The sequence below is a fragment of the Choloepus didactylus genome, chromosome 5 (genome assembly GCF_015220235.1).
Source record: "Choloepus didactylus isolate mChoDid1 chromosome 5, mChoDid1.pri, whole genome shotgun sequence".
Taxonomy (NCBI): domain Eukaryota; kingdom Metazoa; phylum Chordata; class Mammalia; order Pilosa; family Megalonychidae; genus Choloepus; species Choloepus didactylus.
This window is the reverse complement of record NC_051311.1, coordinates 48,178,570-48,200,110: the sequence shown is the minus strand read 5'-3', so window position 1 is coordinate 48,200,110 and position 21,541 is coordinate 48,178,570. Positions and strand designations below refer to the sequence as shown.

Here is a 21,541-nt window from a genome sequence, read left to right as displayed (position 1 = left end):
CCTGAGGAATTCCCAATACCCCTGGATGAGCTGGTACCAACAGGATCTTCATGGGCAACTACAGGTGCTGGCCACTCTGCGGAGTCTTGGGGATAAGGAGGACATATCCAAATCTGGAGCAGATTACCAAGCCACACGGGTCAGTGACTCTGAGTTGAGCCTGCAAGTGGCCAATGTGACTCAGAGCAGAACCCTGTATTGCACCTGCAGCAAAGACACAGTGAAAAACCCTCCTTGGGCATATGAATAAAAACCACATGTGCAGACTTCCCTTGTCACCAACCATAGACCCAACCTCCTCCTTCCTCTGCTCTGACAGCCCTCCCAACCCTGCCTTCTTCCCACCCTAGATCCTCCCTTCTTTCCTCTTAACCACATGTAGACTTTCTCCACTGATTTCCCATCAGCCTTTCAGTAACACTCTGCCTGAAAAGCACATCAGTGGACAGCTTGGGTGCAACCAATCTTAGCTCTGCCACTTCCAAACTTTGGGGAAATCTCTTAATCTCCCTGAACCTCAGTTTCTGGGTCTATAAAATGAACTCTCCATCTCAGTAACTCTATCCATCTCAGAGGGTTACTGTGAGGAGTAACAACACAATTTCTGTGAAGCATCTGGTATAATACAGAGATGCAATGTAAGTACTCAATCAATGTTAGCCCGTCTCTCTACTTCACAGTGTGTTTTGCTCTTCAATACCAATATCGATACCTACAGAGTTACTGGGGAGAAATCTGCTGAAATGCTGAGCACTCAGAAAAGGGGTGAGGTGAATCTCAATGTGTAGCTCCCCATTTATGCCTCTGAAATAAATAAATACCCATTTTCCCAATAGATCCCCATTCTCAAGACGCACCCCTATCTAAGTTTCTCATGCCCCAATCTTAAGCTAATTTTTTTTTAATAATTAATACCCTTAGAAAGGTCCTGATCTAGAAAAGATCAGGTCTGGGATCTGTAGAGGAAAACATTTCCAGGTACCAACTCTTGTACCACAAATCCCTGAATTGGAACTGGGCCTGAAACCAGAGTAAGGCCACATATAAACAGAGTGAGGGGCGGAACAAAGAGGCACAAGGTTCAGGCAAATCATCAGGAACCAGAAGGTAATAATGAGGGAGAGAAAGGCCCAGGATCCTGCAGAGGAGAGAGACAAGAAAGGAAGGCTACTGCTGTAAGGAAGCCACTCTGCTTCTAGCTGAAAGCCTCTCTGACCCAGGGGTTGTAGACCAGGTGAACAGGTAACTAGGATTCAAGATGGGAGCAAGTGATTGGGAAAGGGGGTTGAATGCATTTCAAAGGTACTTTCAGCCCTAATGGTGGTGTGAATGGTTTTGGGGCAGATTCTGGCAAAGGCTGTTTTGTTAACCTTGAGGTGAATGAGGAGTTTTTTTTTTCCTGCAGGGGGCACCACTTGCCCACAGTTCTCCTAGGATGGGCACTGTGGAGGCTGGGGAGACCCAGCACACTCCACAAAGCTCTTGCTTTAACTATTCGTCTCTCCATTTCCTAGATCTACCGACTGCCACCCCTTATCTTGCTCTTTCCCCACAAGGGCCTGCAAAAAATGAGGACCATCTGGTTACAACAATGGTTTGGCTCAGCCTGGAGCTGGGCAGGCTAAATTGGATGCCACCTTCTTCCTCCGTGATTTCTTTATCCTGATCTTTCCTAAGATACTGTGTGCTGCTGAGGAAGATAGCTTTTCCTCATGGACCTCGAACTTTCCTCTTGGAATGTTCTTTGCACTGCCGTAACAGAGGGATTTCTTCCCCACGGTTATCTGCTTCTAGGCTACAGTGTAGAGGGACCAGAAACTCAGACCCTAACAAAGCACTCCCTAGATATCTGAAAGCAAGGTGTTCACCACAGGTAAATGGTTTTGGTTGCATTTGGAAGTTGCTTCATGGCCCCCCTTTGAACTGATGTGACTTTCTCTGCTTTTCTGTAAACTTGGACTAAATCTCAATCATTCTCCCTCCCTCTCTCTCTCTCTCTCTCTCTCTCTCTCACACACACACACACACACACACACGTGCACACACACTCACTTAGGACAGCAAATTTAAATGGACAACAAAAATGTCTTCTTCAGTGTCTATGCTGGTCCTTTACCCTGCCTTGATTTTGGTCCCATGCCCCACTTACCCCATATTGAACGGCAGTGTGGGAAGATTCAGGACAGAAAGAGACACCAGTTTGGAGCCTGATGAAATTGCAGACACAGAGTCCTCAATAAGATGCAGACATCCAAGGTTTGTTTATTTGGGGGCTCACTCAGACTGAAGGAGTGGGAAGGAGTGTGGGGGACAGGTAGTTGGTGGAAGGTGAATCAAAGGTAAATCAAAGGCAGTAGCAATGGAATGGAAGAGTCTAATGCAAGTGAGAGAGATTGAGATGCCCAGGAGCAAAAATAGTTCAGTTAGTTCAATTGTCCCTGGTGACATCTTGCATCCAGTCCAGGTAATTGCAGATTCTGCTGGAGACCCCTTTGTAGTTTTCTCAGTCCAGTCATAGACTCTGAATATCAAAACTTGCAGCTCCCCGTTGCAGACTACAGGACCACCTGAATCATTCTGCCGAAGATGAGCAGAGGTCAGAAATCAGGTTATGTAATTACATCCCCGGACCTGGTTGCCCCATCTGTTGTTTTTCTCCATGAAAGAAGCCCAGGGGAATAGTACTCCTGGATTCTGGAGAGGAAACTGACCATGTGGCAGTTGCGATCAGAGCAGCCTTCTCTCTACCCTTGTGACCATCACCAGCCTGCTCATCCTCTGCCAAATACCACAAACATTCTTCTTTTTCTCTTTCTACCTCCATTCACCACTTCTCTCCCATCTGAGTCGGAGGGTATGACATCACTCGCAAGGTGCTGGTCCTCTCCCAGGCCCCTCTCTGTTGTTGTGGTTAAACCCCTCCCAGCTCCAGAGGATGAGGACAGTGATAAGGAGGAGATCTAGAGCCTATCCTGGAGTCCTGGGAATATTTGGATCCCTGTATGTTTCCTCATTCCTCCAGGAAGCATACCTGTTTGAGAACACCTTCATTGAGGGGTCCTTGGCCAGATGACACAGAGAGGTTTTTTTTTTAAATTTTATTTTGAAATAAATTCAAAGTTACAGGAACAGTTGCAAAAACAATACAAACCCCATACACAGAACTCCAGCATACCCCGATCCCCTCCCCCAATACCCCAATCCACCAACTTTAACATCCTGTCACACCACCATTTCTTTCTTTCCCTCCCTCCCTTCCTCCCTATCATCCATCATCTATTGCTCTGTCCGCTGAACATACTAGAGCAAGCTGCACACATCCTTGAACAAACAATATAATTCACATATACATTTCCCATGAACAGGAACCTTCTTTTATGCAGTCACATTAAGCGCAGCTAAGAAGTTCCAGAAATTCAACATTGACACAAAACTTACATTCTATAGTTCCTTTTTTTCCTTATGTCCCACCTGTGTCCCTTTGAGCCTTCTCTCCTCCATCCTCAGAACCCATCCAGGATCATCCTTGGCATTTAATTGTCATTATCTGTTTAGACTGTCTTTTTCTTTTTTTTTTTTTTCAGTTGTGGAAACATACATACAGCCTAAATCTTCCCATTCCAACCCCTCCCTAGCATTCCATTAGTGGGATTAATCACATTCAGAATGTTGCAATGCCATCACCTTCCCACCATCCATTACTAGAAAATTCCCTTCACCCCAAGCAGAAACCCTACACTCATTTCCTAACTCCCCATTGTCCCTTCCCCTACTTCTCATAACCCATACTCTAATTTTCATCTCTAAGGTCATATTCTCTGTTACTTTCTTTGTGTTTACCATGGGGCTTAAATTTAAAATCTTAAATCTATAACAATCTTGTTTTTCTTTGATACCAACTTAACTTCAATAGGACACATAAACTATGTTCCTATACTCCTCCATTCCCCCACCTGTATGTAGTTCTTGTCAAAAATTACCTGTTTTACATTGAGTCCAAATCCACTGATTTATCATTACAGTTTATGTATTTTAGATCCTGTAGGAAGTAAATAGTGGAGTTACAAATCAAAAAATACAGTAGTATTGGTATTTATATTTACCATGTGACCTTTACTGGAAATCTTTATTTCTTCATGTGGTTTCAGTCAATTGTTTAGTGTCCCTTCCTTTCAGCCTGCACATTTCCCTTTAGCATTTCTTATAGGACTGATCTACTGGTGATGAAGTCCCTCAGCTTTTGATTATCCAGAAATATTTTCATCTCCTCCTCATTTTTAACCTCCAGGTGTTTGTGACATTTCTAAGTCTCTGATGGTTATTGACTTCTATTTGTATTCCTTTGTGGTCAGAGAATGTACTTTGAATAAATTCAATTTTTTAAAATTTATTGAGGCTTGTTTTATGTCCTAGCTTATGGTCTATTCTGGAGAAAGATCCGTGATCACTAGAGAAAAATGTGTGTCCTGGTGATTTGGGATATAATGTTCAATATATGTCTGTTAAATTTCTCTATATCTCTTTCTCCTTTCTTTGTTTCTCTGTCAGTAGGGCTCCCTTTAGTAGCTGAAGTAGGGCAGGTCTTTTATTAGCAAAATCTCTCAGCATTTGTTTGTCTGTGAAAAATTTAAGCTTTCCCTCAAATTTGAAGGAGAGCTTTGCTGGATAAAGTATTCTTGGTTGGAAATTTTTCTCTCTCAGGATTTTAAATATGTTATGCCACTGCCTTCTCGCCTCCATGGTGGCCGCTGAGTAGTCACTACTTAGTCTTATGTTGTTTCCTTTGTATGTGGTGAATTGCTTTTCTCTTGCTGCTTTCAGAACTTGCTCCTTCTCTTCAGTATTTGACAGTCTGATCAGAATATGTCTTGGAGTGGATTTATTTGAATTTATTCTATTTGGAGTTTGCTGAGCATTTATGCTTTGCATATTTATATTGTACAGAAGGCTTGGGAAGTTTTCCCCAAGAATTTCTTTGAATACTCTTTCTAGACCTTTACCCTTCTCTTCTCCTTCTGGGACATCAATGAGTCTTAAATTTGGACGTTTCATTTATCTATTATATCCCTGAGATCCATTTCGATTTTTTCAATTTTTTTCTCCATCCTTTCTTTTGTTCTTTCATTTTCTGTTCTGTGGTCCTCGGAGACACTGAGTTGTTGTTCAGCTTCCTCTAGTCTTGTACTATGAGTATCCAGAATCTTTTTAATTTGGCCAACAGTTTCTTTTATTTCCATAAGATCATCTATTTTTTTATTTACTCTTGCAAGTTTTTCATTATGCTCTTCTAGGGTCTTCTTCATGTCCTTTGTATCCTGTGCCATGCTCTTCTTCATGTCCTTTATATCCTGTGCCATGCTCTCATTGTTTGTCTTTAGTTCTTTGATTAATTTTTCCAAGTACTGTGTCTCCTCTGATCTTTTGATTTGGGTGTTTCAGTTTGGGTTCTCCATACCATCTGGTTTTATCATATGCTTTAAAATTTTCTGTTGTTTTTGGCCTCTTGGCATTTGCTTAACTTGATAGGGATTTTTCAGGATATGAAAAACACCAGTCTCTAATTTGTCAGATCTACAGCTTGGTGGTGTACACTTTCTCTAACTAACCAGCAGGTGGCATCTGCAAGTCACCTATTCCTCTCAAGTTAGTTCTCCCCAACTTTGTCTTTGTGATGTGTGGGGGTCTGATTCTTGTGGGGTTCAATTGGTGCACCAAGTTTGGGTGTGTTGTTGGTGCTGTCCGCCCTGAATGTGGGGCATGTGTGTGAGTGGTTAGGGAGGCAGGGCAGCTTTAATAATCAAACCTCCCAGGTGTTCCTGGAGATTTAAGGCTGTTGCAAGAGTCTAAACCTTCATTTCAGTCTCACCACAGATTGTCTCTGCTGCTGACCCACAAGTCCTTGGTATTGGTGTAGGGTCCCTGGGATTTCTGAGCAGGTCCCCCTTCCCAGCCATGCTCTTCCAGGACCTCTGCTGAGGGAAGGCTGTGCCACATCACAAGAGTGTGCCGGCCCTCCAGGGAAGCCCTGGGCCATCAGACCATGCAGTGGCGTTCCCAGCCTGCTGTAAAGATGGCTAAATGGGGTATGTTAATTTCCCCCTTTTCGCACAGCTCTGCCTTCCCAGCTCTGGGACAATTAGCTGTGGGTGCACTAAAGGCCACTGTCCACGGCCAATATTATGGCATATGTGTGTGTTGTGGGAAACACTCCTGTCACACTGGGACCCTTGGTGCAGCTCTGGGCTGTGACTCCGGTCCCTGGCATGACGTCCCCAGCCCATCAGGAAGATGGCTGCAAAGGGCATGGTTTCTTTCTCCTTTTGGCTCCCTCTGCCCTCCTGGCTCTGAGATAATTAGCAGCAGGTGTGGGAAGGGCTATCTTCCACACCAGATATTGAGGCGTTCACAAGGCCCACTCCTGCCACGCTTTACTGCACAGTTCTCACTGCTGTATCCACAGCCGCTCCCGAGTTTCTTTTTTTGTTTTTTTATTTTTTTAAAAAAAGAACTAGTCTGTCTCCAAACACCAACCCATGGTTTCTCAACACCGCAGCATGGCTGCTGGACTTTCAGCTGGCTCATTCACTCATTTCAGAATGCAGATTCCTGGTTTCACCAAACGCACAGTCTCTGTGGATTTAGCAGACCTTGTCCAGCTGGTGCATTGCTAGAACTAGTGTTCTGGGTCACTTTCTGGCTTTTATCTAGTATTTTTCACGGAGGTGTTTTTTGCCCTGTCTCACCTAGTGGCCGTCTTAGGTTCTCCCCCACTGAGACGTTTTTAAATACAAAGGAGGTGTTCCAGCAGGGAGGCCCTGAACCACTTACTCTTAGAAGAAAGCCAAAGCCCTCTGCTAGCAGCTCCTGAAACAACTGCTGCCAAGCACCTCTGTGGCTGGAATGATGTGAAGACTCTAGAGGTCTGGTGGATTCCCTTCAACCTCAGTCCCTTTGGCTTCAGTCCCTAAGACTGAGAACTTGTCTCCATGGTGAACAAATCAGCCCTTCTAGGCTGGCACAGTACAGGGGCTCAGACAATGTTTTGTGATTGAATGGACTGTGTTATCCCCTCATTATTCAGATAGGAAATATTAAGTCTATGTGATGTGTGTCTCCTTTCTTCAGGCTGACATGAATGATTTTTCCATAACTTTTCCATATCATTTTCTCATTTAACACTTTCTAATGCCCTATAAGGTAAGTTTCATCATTTTTCTTTTTTCTTAATAAGGAAATGAATGCTCAGATCACTTAGAAAACTTGTCTGAAACCACACAACTAATAGTAGTGGTAGAGCTAGGACTGAAATACAGGGATTTGACCCTAATTTGAGGACTCTCTTATTCCAGGACTCATTATACCATCTCTCTGCATAATGAATGCTCTACTGCAATGAGGGAGGTGTGCAGAGAACATGTTACCTTGCAGTCATATTTGTACCCTTCCAGAAAGTAGCCCCCCCAACCACCACCACCTTTTCATGGCTGGTGATGCTCTCAGGATAGGCCATCCAGCAGAGGCAGGCAGAGAGCATAGGGAAGTCCACACATTGCATTGCAGTCAGTCCTCCCTGAAAAGCTAATCAGTGTGCAGATCCCATCCCAGGCTTCAATAAGGCCAGATGGGAAAAGGTGCCTGAGATTAGTCCTCTGGGACAAGTGACAGGAGCCTTGGTATACAGAAGTGGGGCTGGGGGATAAGCAGGCTTTCCCTGAGAAAGGGATGGTCAACATACTATGATTTAAGGGACATTCAGAGACATCCCTATCCCCAAATTATTCTCCTACCTCTTGCCCTCTAGAATACCATTATCATTCCTTTAGGGTAAGACTGTCAACCATTTAATTAAAAATATACCTGAAGAAGTGATTCTATAGATTCATTGAACTAGTTACTAACCCTTGAATATGAATTCACCTTTCACTCCCGTAAGACAGTATCAATCTTGTGGCATTGGAAAATGGAACTTGCAAAATTAGCTAAAGAATTAGGGAAGTTGGGGAAACATCCTTTGAATGGAGTCACTTAGTGGCTGGAGAGCACCTCAGTTACAGATCATGGTGAGACATGAAGAGTGTGAAAGTGGTGGGGCATACATGCAAGAAGAAGGGGAAAATCAAGAGTATGAAGATAGCCCAAAGGCAGACTTTTTATACTCCCTTGTTTGCAATTTTTCCCCAAGGCACCTAGTTGCCACTAAGGACTAAATGTAGGCTCTCAATAGATACTCAATGAATAAATGAGTGAGGACTGGTCTATAAAAATAACATTGACTCCCCTTTCCCACCTCATCCCATCTCCATCAATGTCTGCTGCACCAGCCACTGGTGATAGGGCTGTGGATATAGGAAGGCCCTGGAGGAGGCCATGCCCCTTTGCCCCTCCCTACTAATCCACCACAGTGACAGCACATCTGTGCTGGTTTGAATGTGTTACGTCCCCCAAATGCCATTATCTTTGATGTAATCTTGTGTGGGCAGATGTTATCGGTGTTGATTAGATTGTAACTCTTTGAGTGTTCCCATGGAGATGTGCCCCACCCAACTGTGGGTGATGACTCTGATTGGATAATTTCCATGGAGGTGTTGCCCCACCCATTCGGGGTGGGTCTAAGTTGAGTCACTGGAGCCATATAAATGAGCTGACAAACAGAACGAACTCAGTGCAGCTGTGAGTGACGTTTTGAAGAAGAGCTACAGCCAAGAGGGACACTTTGAAGAATGCACTGGAACTGAGAGAGAAGCTTCAGCTTACAGAGACATTTTGGAGATGGCCTTTGAAAGCAGACTTTTGCTCCAGAGAAGCTAAGAGAGGACAAACAACCCAAGAGCAACTAAGAGTGACATTTTTGAGGAGCTGAGGCCTAGAGAGGAACATCCTGAGAGAAAGCCATTTTGAAACCAGAACTTGGAGCAGACACTGGCCATGTGCCTTCCCAGCTAACAGAGGTTTTCTGGATGCCATCGGTCATTCTCCAGTGAAGGTACCCAATTGTTGATGCTTTACTTTGGACACTTTATGGCCTTAAGACTGTAACTGAATAACCAAATAAACCCCCTTTCATAAAAGCCAATCCATCTCTGGTGTTTTGCATTCCAGCAGCATTAGCAAACCAGAACAACATCCTAAACAAAACCCTCTTTTCTAGCCAAGGCAGATAGTTAATGAGACTCACAGTCACATAAGCATTCCATCTCCAAGTCTTGGCACAGCCCCCATCCTAAATCCAGGGTGCCTTCTTTACATCTCTACGAATTTCCATTTCTCCCCATGGACTAGTTCTTTTCAGATAACCCTCCATGATTAATCCAACCACTGTCAAATCATTCATTCACTCACCAACTCCCTAAGATTTGAATGTGCAGCCTTCAGTTTAATGGATATCCATTGTCATATTTCATTAGCTTATTTCCCTATCTATGATTTGTTTCTCTCATCTAACTGGCAATTCTCAACTGTGATAAACTATAGCTCTTTATGGACATTTGACATTCTGTCTCCTCAGCCCTGCAACTCCTTAATGGTAGAGTGAAGGTAGTTTCCACGTAAGAATGAGTTTTCCAAGCATACAGAACCCATTTTTTCCCTACATATAACATTCTGAATTCTGTGGATGTTCATCAGTGTTGTGGATTGACACTGCCTCTCTAACCTCACTCCACTCACACTCATAGCTCTCATTCAAAGTGTCACATTATCCTGGCACCAGAGAACAGTACCACCCAGGGCACAGGTGGAGGGCAGATTCATGGGCATTATGAGTTGTTGGGGACTGCAGAGCTGGCCAGCTTAATAAGCATGATATTGCTGTTGGTAATTGAACTGTTCAAATCTGGGAGTAGGGCAAACTCAGCCTCTGGAATGAACTGCTCCAGTGCATCCTTAGGAGCCCCCCCATTCTTACCTGGAGGCCACTAAAAGGAGAAGGGATTATGTTAAGTATCCCATTTTCCCAGACCCCATTATCCTGATCCACCTTGAAGCTTATTCCCAGTTTATATTCTTTTTATCTTGAAATTGCTTATATTTGGGGAAAGATTACTCTGCCTTTATAGTTAGTATCGAATCTGTTAACCTAGCTAGAGCTCCTTAAGAGTGATCTCCCTGAGATCTCCCTGCTGATCAGTTGAGCGCTCCTTGAAAATAAGATCCTGACTTTCATTCTTATACCATTGGGCTTTCCAATTAGCATGTTTTGCAGAGTGTATGAGTGCTGTGTTGAGAGCATCTTCCAACTCTGTTTCTGCCTTCAAGATGGCTGAGACTCTTAGAGGCACTCACCTGAGCTGAGGCAGCCATGAGTTTCCATCCCATTCTTGTATCCTCTCTATGATTTATGGCTCAAAACAGAGGGAAGCTGTGAGAACCCTACAGCAACTAAGCAGGGATCTTCTGCAGAGGTGAGCAGCTTCAAAGTTCAGGGACACTCAGTATTAGGCAGTATTCTTGGAGCTCCAAGGTCAAGCTGATACTGGATGACCCAAAGCCACCACCCTAAATCACATTATTGGTGTGGCCCAGAACCCCCAACCTAAGTATGGCTGCCCTAAGGTCCCCAAGTAAAGGCATTCCTATCAGATATGACTTTCCAAGGGCTTAGAGATACCTCCAAGAAGCCAAGACAAAGAGCAGACCTCTTGGGGCAAGGTTGAGTTCTGTACTACACACTGGTTTAGAGTTTTGACTGTGAGTATTGTAAGTGGACTACTAAAGCCTTATAGTAGATCTCAGGGAGAAGATAACTCTCATGAGGCAGAAGTTCCAGCAGTAAAAATCTTGTCCTTTCTAGCATTTACAAACCTCAATTGACAAAGATTGGCTTGCAGTGTTGGGAAGCAAAGTTTTGAGTGTGGGCTACTAAATGTAATTCTGAGGGCTTTACCTTCACAGTATAGGTATGAAACTTTAGATATGGGAGAAATAGGTTAGAGACAATTTTTTCAGGGGAGCACCTCTTGAGCAATTTTCATGGTCACCTGGAAGTCTGGGATCAGACATTTAGGGTCAACCAGGTCCTAGTAGCAAAACAGAAGTTATTTCCCAAAAAGAAAAAGACACCTGACTTTGCTGCCATGTTTAGTTATCTCTGTTTTGATTTTTTAGTTAGGCTTTGCCGTAAGTTTCAATTAGAATCTTAAATTTCCTCAGATGCTTCCAGTATCATTGGAGCTATACATTTTAAAAACCCTTGAAGTGGGTACAGAGTCCTTCTATACGGTTTCACAGTTACTGCCTATTTTGTTGTTGTTCTTTTGTAATGCCAGGGAATATCAAACAAGGGGAAGTTGAAAATTCCAAGAAGTCTTGAAAGTCTCATCATTGTGGTAGCTGGTGGCTTTGGGTTACCCAGTATCAGCTTGATCTCCTGTGGGGCTACAAACTGAAATCAGTCACATGGGCAGTCAGCCAGGCTTATGTGATGGAGCCCCAGTAAAGACTCCGGACTCCAAGTTTCAGGTCAGCTTCTCCGGCTGGCAGTGCTCCATCTATATCGTTCCACATAGATGATAGGAAAGTAACACTGTCTATGACTCCATAGGGAGAGGACAATGGAACCTCCACATTTGGTATTTTTTTCTGGAGTCTGCTCTATGCTCTTCTTCCCTTGACTGATTTTAATCTGTATCCTTTCCCTGGAATAACCAGTAAATGTGAGTATAAATAAGTTTTCAGTTCTTTGAATATTTCTAGCAAATTATTAAAACTGCAGGTAGTTTTGGGAATCTCCAAACTGGCAACTGGTGTCAGAACTGAGTGCTCTCTTGTGGGACCACGCTCCCTCTAACGGAAGAGTTGCCCTAACTTTTGCAACCAGCTTTTATTTTCTAATCCTCAGTCAACTGACCGAAGGAAACTCCTCATAAAAACTATTAAAACTTTCATATGGTGACTGAGATTGCAGAGGTGAGGTGAAAAAGAAGAGGAAAGAAGAAAAATCTAAGAGTAACAACTGGCAGGGTGTGGCATTCCTGGGGGCAGCTGGTGTTATATAAAGGACAAATATGTGTTAGGAAAATCTGTTCTGGCATCCCTACCTTTTTATCTATTATGTCATAAGCCCCAGGTAACTTTTGCATTAACCTCTCATTCATCAAGTCCCTTTCCAGAACCCTGCAAACTGAATGACCAGAATTAATGCCTGGTCATAAGAGTTGTATGGGCAAGGAGAAACTGACTGCAATATCTCCCACAGATTCCATCCTTAAAGCCATTCTCCTCATATCTGATTCTATTTAGGTCAGTCATTTGTCAGTCTTCCTTTTTCCAATTGGCACATTAACTTGCCCAAAGCATGAATTGTCTAATTCAGTGCAAGTGGTAGAGGTCTTGATACCCAAAAGGGTTATAAAGTTGGATTTTTGTCAATAAGTCAGTGATCAAATTTGTTAGAGAATACGATCATCACTTCATAAACTTCAAATGTATAAGAGGTATTGAGTTTGCCATTTTCATGTATAGGGGAGGAAGGGTTTTATGTACAGTCACAGTATAGGTATGTACAAGTCACTGCTCAGTCACCCACTCTGTTTGGTAGAAGCAAGACAGAATGCATGTTGCAACCCAAGGAGTCTATTCAAACTTATTCAAACTTGGACCAGGTTGTGTCCATGGCCTAGAATTACTGCCTTGGGAATTCAATTATGACGGATTGTATATTCAATCCAAGTCAAATAGTTAAAGATTCTGGTGTAGATGCCAACATCAGCTCTCAAAACACATCCATCTGCAAAAGATAGGATTCCTTGAAGTGTTCCATTGCAGACTGCTGGGGCAGCTGTGACTTCCTGCCAGGAAAAAAGGAAACTAGGTTATCTTTCTGGTAAAAGACACAGGAAATAAAATGGGGCAACTAAGCCATTGACAGCAAATTACCTTACAGGGCATCCTCCTCCCTGGCACAATGCCCACACACAGCATACTTTCTCTGATATTGTAAGTCTTATAGGCAGTGCGACATTGGCTTTTGGAGATTACAGTGATGTTCACATTCTGCAGTGAGTCAGGGTCTTTGGCTATAGGAAAGAGAGAAGTAAAAGGACAGTTCCTTAAGAGTTCTTTTAGATACCAAACCTCTTTTTGCTTTCTTTCTTTTTCATTGCATTTATCCTTCTCTCACTAGAAAGGAAAAGAGATCAAACACTGAGAGAAATTCAACTGTGAAAGTTAGGAAAACATGGGTTCAGGAGAGTATCAGATTAATAATTTCTCATTATACAAGTGTCTGTCTCCTTATAATAGAGATTAGATTATTGGAAGTTGTATGTAAACATGACACATTACTGCAATGAAATGAAACAAATTGTTTTTAAAAGTTCTGGAAATTTAAGCACCTAAAGAGTATCCTTTGAGATGGAATTTTTAGAGTTTGAAAGAATTTAGAGATCTCTAGCCTAGTTTCCAGTTTGTCCAGTTTTGAACAGCAAAATAGCTGTTCAAAAAAATTACTCAAAAAGTAATTTGCTTAAAACCACGGATTTGAAACTGGGACCCCTGATTCCTAATTCAGAGTTCTTCTCTTTATATTGATGGTTCACAAGTACTGAGGACTGTGCAGGCCCATAACACAGATTTTCCTGTCTGCAGCAAAATGAGAAGGAAAAAGAAGAAAAAAGTATCTATACATGTGGCTGGTAAGCTTCCAAAGTATTCTTCCTCGGGAAGGAGTACTTTAATATTTTATTTACCTAATGGTGGGTGTGTTTATTTTTAATGTCTTTATTTGAAAATATTATATTGGCAACCTATGTTTCTTTTCTTGATGAAAAGTAAAATTTATGGATTAGTCCTTGAAAATAAGGTGTTTGAGATCTTTTGCCTTATTTTCCAGTCCAGTAATAATTTCATTTCTCAATATTTTTTTAATACCTTCTTAGGAAATTCTTACTTAACTACTTCATGAGCCAGATTAAAAGTAATTATTTTTTTTTGTAGTCATATCTTGTTTTTGACTAAAGTGGCATAATCCAGATTAATCAAACATTCTGTGTAACAGACATATTTGGCTATTTCCAAAATTTAAATTGACTCTCAAAATATGAAGAACTTCTGCTTCTTGATACACACAAGAAAATGTCCTTTTCACTCCCCTTTCCACTAGCAGCACTTCTACCATATATGAAAGCAAAGGTGATAGAGACAATGGAAAAAAGCTTGGAAGCTTCCTTCAGTGAGGTAAAGCAAAAGGGAAAGGAGGTAAAAGGATGAATGAAAAGATTAAAGGAAAGCCTCACTGGGCAGAATTTTAAAAGCTGAGAGTAGAGAAGGTATAGTCCAATTCCAAAACAAGAAGAATATTCTGTCTTGAAGTCACTCACAGATATTACAAATGTTGTAAGCCCAGGTGGAGACAGTACACATGGTCCGTGCAGGGGCAGGCTGGTGGGGCAGGCTGACCAGGTTCACATAGTTATTGAGTTGAATCTCTTTTTTTAGCTTGATTAACATGATGTCATGCTCAATAGATGTGATTAAGAAGTATGGATGGTGGATCATCTTCTCATAGTCAACCACTTGCAGAGTATTTTCATTAGGGTTCATTGGGTTTACAACCCCCAATACCACCTTAAGCTTCCTGGAACAATATGTACGTTCATGAGAGATTTAATAGAGATAACTTAACCTTCCTTATGGTCCTTTATTAGTTCCTCCCCACAGACCTTTATCTCTACCACTGAAGCGCTCCAGAAGCCCTCCCAAACCCAGCTCAGTTGGGAGGTGGCCTCATGCAGGGATTTGTGGGAGCCTATCACTCACGGTAAGTTGCAGTGTGCAGCTGTAATCACCCAAAGAGGGTGGATCAGGGCTCCAGTACAGGGCAAGTAATCTGATTTCAAGTAGGCCAAGTATGGAGGAGAGATGTTTTCGTAATCTAGATCGAAGGGCAAAGCACCTGAAAGAGAGGCATAGACAGCAAATGTTGAGGTTTTCAGGGATCATTGGGAAAACCAGAAGAGAAGCATTTCATAGCTTAAAGCTCTAAGATCCCCCTCCCCTTCTCAACAACATCTTTATCTGTAAGTTGAATCTGTAAACTGGCTTAATTTTGTCCTAAAATATGAAGGAAAATAAAACAAATATATCTGTTTCGAAACATAAGAGGTGTTTGCTTTTATAGTTGTCAGTCAATAGTCTTCCAATTTAAGTCCCACTTTGCTAAAACCTTCCACAGTTCAGTGGGCACAATATTAAACCAACTTACTGACAACTTATCATTTTTACAATTTTTAGAATGCTTTAGCAAATCTTAATCACTTTCTCTCAACAATCTTGTAAGCAATTGGGTGTTATCTTCATTTTATAAACAAGGAAATGGAAATAGAGAAATGAAGAGCTAAAATGACAGAATCAGGAATAGAATTTACATTATCTGACACAAGGGAATAGTGATTTTCCTTTCCTTTGTTTTTCTTAAAATTTCCACAATGAATGTTAGTTCTTTATCAAAATAATTTTACAAAGATAAAAATGATTTTTAAAATATAAATATCATGTCTAGGTATTAAGAACAAATAGCAAAAGAAAATGAGGGCTTCCAGGGAACTGATGTTATTGACCTTTAAAAAGCTAATATGCATTTTCAGTTCCTAGGAATTAAAGTTGAACAATAACTCATACAAAGAAGGAACTTCTAGCTTATAATTAACTGTGATGACATTGAAATGTGGGGTTGCAAAGGGGCAGGGAATTTTTAAGCCAATGTCTTTGCATGAGACAGAGGTAATGTATGGGCTATGATGAATTAATTTGGAATGGAGCAACTCTCAATGAATATTAGTAATTATAATTGACAGAACCTAGAATTTATATAGTATATATAATGATGAAAAACTTTATTAGAGATTTCATTTGGATATAAACCATTGTGGTGGCTTGAGTTATATACCACAAATTTAGAAATGTTCTTGGTCTTAATCTGCATTACCCTATTTTAGTTCCCTTGATTGATCAAGCAAATACCACACAATGGGTCAGCTTAAGCAATGGAAATTTATTTGCTCTCGGTTTTGAGGCTAAGAGAAAGTCCAAATCAAGGTGTTATCAAAGCAATGCTTTCTTCCTGAAGATTGATATTCTAGGGCTGGCTGCCTGTCATCCTTGTTCCTGGCTTCCTCTGTTGCATGGAAATTCACATGGTAGTCTTTCTCCTCTATTCTCTTTTGTGTTCTGTTGAATTTCAGCTTCTTGCTTCTCCTTCTGTGGCTTTTTTTCTGTCTGAATTTCATTCTACTTATAAAGGACTCCAGTAATAGGATTAAGACCCATCCTGATTGAGGTGAGTCACACCTTACTTGAAGTAACTTCATAATAAAGTCCTATTTACAATGGATTCACAGTGACAGGAATGGATTAAGATTAAGAACATGTTTTTCTGGTATACATACAGCTCTAAAATACCACAGACTTCTTAAAGATGCTATTTTTAATTAAAGTGTGGCCCAATCAAATGAAAATGGGTCTTAATCTGGATATCCAGTGTCTTTTATAAGCAGGATGAAATTAGGACACAGAGAAAGCTATGGGAAGGGTCCAGAAGCTGGAAGTCAAAGGAACCCAAATGAGAAAGGAGAGAGACTTCATCATGTGACAGGAAAGCCAAGGAACCCAAGGATGGCTGGCCAGCCAGAACACTACCAACCCTGGGAGGAAGCTAGCCTTCTAGTCTATGAAACTGTGGGCCAATAAATTCCTGTTGTTAAACTAACCCATTATGTGGTTGTCATAGCAGCAAGGAAACTAAGACAACCATGATGATATAAGCAAAAGAAACTAATGATGCTTACTGTGTAGAAAATATTTAACATAAGAGGCCTGAAACTGCTATCCTTCGAAAATCCTGCTTGCAAGGTCAGACTCTGGCTGGGGTCTGGAAACTTCAGGAGATTTTCTACCAGAACTGATAAGAGTGACTCGCTGTGTCCAACTATACAATAACACAGTTTATGATGAATACCTGCTTTCCTTCTGGGAGTCTGGAATTTTGGTATGTGTGAGTCAAAGTGACCATCCCCCAATAAAATCCCTGGGAATTTAGTCTCTACTGAGCTGCCCTGATAGACAATATTTGACATGTGTTTTCACAATTCATTGCTGGAGGACTTAAGCATATCCTGTAGGACTCAAGCTGTGAAAGGATTCTCAGAAACTTACACCTAGTTTCCTCTGGACTTTGTCTCATGTGCAGTTTCCCTTTGCTAATTTTGCTTTGTAGCCTTTCACTGTAATAAATCTTAGCCATGAGTGTGAATATATGCTGAGTCATGTGAGTCCTTTTAGCTAATCACTGAATCTTGGGTTGGTCTGGGAACCCCTGACCCACATATACACACATGCAAAGACAGAAGTATTGGACAAAGCCCAAAGGATTGGGGCATGAATGCAAATGGTTTTACTCCTAAAGTGACCTCAAGGGAACTGAAGTCAATAGCTCTTCCTTGAAGTAATCAATAAGTAATGCTTTGAGTGGCCCAACAACCTTACTTCCTAAGGCCAAGAAGACCCTGGAATCAAGATGCAAACTGCAGAAGGAACCCTAGAGGGACTGCTGCTTCTATGAATTGTATTGAACTGAGCATCTTGAGACTGTAACTGATATTTACAACAACCATGTAATATGTGAACTCCAATAAAAATCTTCACATTTTTTATGGCCCTAAATTAATTTGAATTAACTGTGGAGGACAGGGTGGGAAAACTAAACCACCAGAGGGGAAAGGAAAGGAGGGAAACTCAGGGGCCTGCTCTCTGATAGAGAAAAATATCCCACTTAAAACACACACACACACACACACACACACACACACACACACACACACATCCCACAGCAAATACCAAACAACAAACTCTTTGTGATGTCAGAAGAAATAGCCCCAGTTGGAGGGCAGCCCCCAGTGTTTTAGGGGTTGCCTTTGGATGGGTGCCTCATTTCATTACAATGGATATCTTTTATAGATATCTTTACCCTCCTCACTTTCCCCACTGATCGACAGTGAAAATCTCATCCTCCAAGGCCCAGTCCATGTCCTATGCCCAATATATCATCTTGGACCTCCACAGCATCACAAAGATTTCTTGCCCATTCTCTCTAGCACCATTATCATTTGGTTCTTAAACACATTCTGCTGTTTATTGTCATTTGTCTTCTTTTAATTTTTGTCTGGTCTTTCCCATGAAAACTTTTAGATGGTAAGAGTCATGTTTTATACTTAACTAAATTCACCAAATTACCTTCTAGGCACTTGGAGTCTTTGGAAGGACTGGAGTCAGTGGGGCAAAAAGCCTAATAGTAATGGCAGTATGCTTTGGGATACCAGAGTTGGCCAAATGACCACCAGGCTTTCTGGCCAATGAAGCAAAGAGTGATACAACCATAATAATTATAATACAGGCAGAATGATATAAGTACTATTTAAAGAACAGGCCAAATACCAAAGAGAGAAATCATTCATTCCTCCAACAAATGCATATTAAGAATTTAGTATCTGCCAGGCTTTGTTCTAGGTGTTTGGGATGTAATAGTGAAGAAAACAGAGACAACAGAGTGGAGACATTTAATAATAAAAACACAATATATAAGTAAATGATATATTATGATATAGTATGTTAGACTATGATAAGTGCTATGGAAAAAAATAGGACAGAGAAAGAGGGAGAGGTAGTGCCAGATGTGTGTGTGTGTGTGTGTGTGTGTGTGTGTGTGTGTGTGTGCTGGGGACATCATGTGGTATTAAATCGATGGTCAGGGTAGAACTAATGGACATTGTGAGAGTTGAGCAACAACATGAAGATAGGAGAATTAGACAATCAAATATCTGGGGAAGAGAAATCCAGGCTGAAGATAAAGCCAGAGCAAGGATCCTATGGCTGGCTTGAAAGGCCTGATTGGCTGGCATGGAGTAAGGGAGGGGAAGAATAGTGGGAGAGGAGGCCAAGGAAGTGAGAGATTTTTGTAGAAAGTTGTAAGGACTTGGATTTGTATGCCAAGTGAAATGTGGAAACACGGCAGGCTTTTGTATAAAGCAGTGATGAGAGGTGTAGAGTGGAGGAGTATAGAAGCAGAGAGGGCAGTTAGGAGAATAATTTGATAATCCAGTCAAGAGAATCGCTCAGCCATAGTGCACAGTGGAGATGGTAAGAAGTGGTTGGATTTGGGATATGCTTAGAAAATAAAGCCAGTAAGATTTTCCAAAGAGATTGAATACAGCATGTGAGAGAAAGAGGATTTATGGATTACTCCAAGGATTTTGCCTGAGCCACTGGAACCATGCCTTGGAATACTCTGCTCTCCTTGGTTTGGGCACTGGTCTCAACCCTGACCCCACTCTTCGTTCTCTCACCTCATCATCAATTCTATTCTAGACAGAGTCACTGCTCTATCTTAGGTGCTAGCTGAGGTGTCACTGTCCATGCCTCCCCTTAAAGCGTGGACTTGGTGGCAGTGGAGGGATAGACAATCAGCCCCACCCTTGAAGTCTGGAACTTTGCCTCTCTGGTCTTTATCAATCTTTCTTGCTTTCCCTGTGATTTCTCTTCAGCTGAGAAAGAAAAATGGATAGGCACTCACCAGGCAGGTTCAAGAGAGCCAAGAGGAAGATAAGCTTCATGATGATGTTGGAAGCCTTTTCAGAGAGTGTAGTCCAGCCCAGGATCACTGGAGAGCAGGATGGGAGAGATTGAAAGGGGCTAAATAAGGTAAAGCAAGATAGGGTCTAGGGTTGGGAAAAAAAGTATCATCTGAATTATTTCAGGGCAGGCTTCCAATCCGGAAGTAGTGTACATTAATCAGTGTACGGGATGGTGTTAGGTGTCAGAAGGGTAAGAGCAGAGACATATCTTGGTCGCTGACACAGCAGAGAATAGTTCTGGAATTTGTAAGTTTGCCTTCCTTCTTCATGAAAGAAATTACCTAAATCAAGATAAATTGAAGCTCAGGGTGTCTCCACATGCTCCTCTCTGGTCTCCCCTTTTTCAAACTCTGAAGGCAAGTCCCTCTGTGAACTACCTGTAGGATAGTAACCCCTCCCCTCTGTGTGAGGCTAATCCCCATTTGTGTGACACTGACACTGGACACTTAAACCAGCCCTCTGATGCTGACCTTTCTCCCTCCTGCCTGACACTGAACAAATCTGAGATACATTAGCTGTTTCTTTCATGTCACTACTTATTAATTTATTCATTCATCCAACCAGCCAACAGTAGATATTATATGCCTAACTTGTGCTAGGCTCTCTCCTCAGTGATGGGGATACCTAATTTCAAAGACACCAATTCTGAAGGAAGATATAAACTAGTAGGAGTGAAAAGTTCATAAACAGGCAGTACATAAACCAGGTGAAGTAGTCAGAGCTAAAAATTGAGACACATACATTTAGAGCACAGAATTAAGGACACTTCTTCAGTATGAATAGTGTGTAAGAAAGCATTACCCAAAAGTTACACTTTAGATGGGTCTTAGAGCAGGAGAAGAAGTTTATCAGGCACAAAAATGATTTAAAGGAGAGGCTTTGGCAAAGACAGAAATACATGAAACAACATGATGTGTTTGTGGAACTACAGTCAGGTATTGTATGGGGAGTGTTAAAAGCTAAGTGGAGAAGGAAGCAGGAATCAAATAATGGAAAGCCTTATTTTATAAGCCTCATGAGCATAAACTTTATTATATAGAAAATAAGAAGCCACTAAACTTATTTGACAAAAATCTATTTAATGTTGTGGTAGACAGACCCTACTGTGCCTCTTCAATTTGTGTCCTGTATAATCCCCTCAATGTGGTGTGTGGCCTGTGACTAACTAATAGAACATGGCAAAGGTAATGGGATGTCGCTCCCATGATTATGCATGTGTGTGTGCAGATATATACATGATGGATATGCAAATGTGTCTTGCTAGCATGCATGAGATTCTCCCTGCTGGTTTGATGAGGTAAGCAGCCATGTTGAGGAAGCCCAGGTGGCAAAGAACTTCAGGTAGACTCTATGAACTGAGAACAGCCTCCAGGACCTGAGAGCCACTTGTAGCCAACAGCCAGCAACAAACCAAGGCCCTGTGTCTTTCAGCCAAAGGGAAATGGATTCTTCCAATGACCTGAATAAGCTTAGAAGCAAGTTCTCCCACTTTGACCTTTTGAGAACCTGAGTAGAGTGCCCAGCTAAGCCATGACCAGTCTCTTGACCCACAGAAACTGTGAGATAATAAATGTGAGTTGTTTTAAAGCATTAAACTCATGGTCCTCTGTTTACTCACCAGTAGGAAGTGGATACAAATGTATACTGTATGCTGGCATTTTATCAGGTATTGATGATTTAGTGGTAAGAGAGATGAGAATCTTGCCCTCATAGATCATAAATACTAATGGAGACAGATGTAATAAGAATCACTTTCATGGGTATCACAATGTGGGAAGTAAAAAGAGATAGAAGAACAAAGAACAGGTGCTCTAATACAAGTGTGAGAAGACCTGCTTGAAGGAATGATAATTGAGACTTGAAAGATGAGTAGAAGTTAACCAAATGGAGAAATAAGGAAGAAACACTAGAAATACGAA

The 21,541-nt window shown here is 41.6% G+C and overlaps 1 protein-coding gene across 1 annotated transcript; it reads right to left on the bottom strand.

Annotated features, from left to right (window-relative positions):
* Window positions 1–12,635: 12,635 nt before the first annotated feature.
* On the bottom strand, window positions 12,636–19,601 carry PRSS58 (serine protease 58). The gene is made up of 5 exons (XM_037835986.1): window positions 19,562–19,601; window positions 14,755–14,890; window positions 14,316–14,572; window positions 12,874–13,013; window positions 12,636–12,785 (listed from the first exon to the last, which is right to left on the bottom strand). Exons 1-5 carry the CDS (start codon window positions 19,599–19,601, stop codon window positions 12,636–12,638), a joined length of 723 nt encoding a protein of 240 aa, XP_037691914.1.
* Window positions 19,602–21,541: the final 1,940 nt, after the last annotated feature.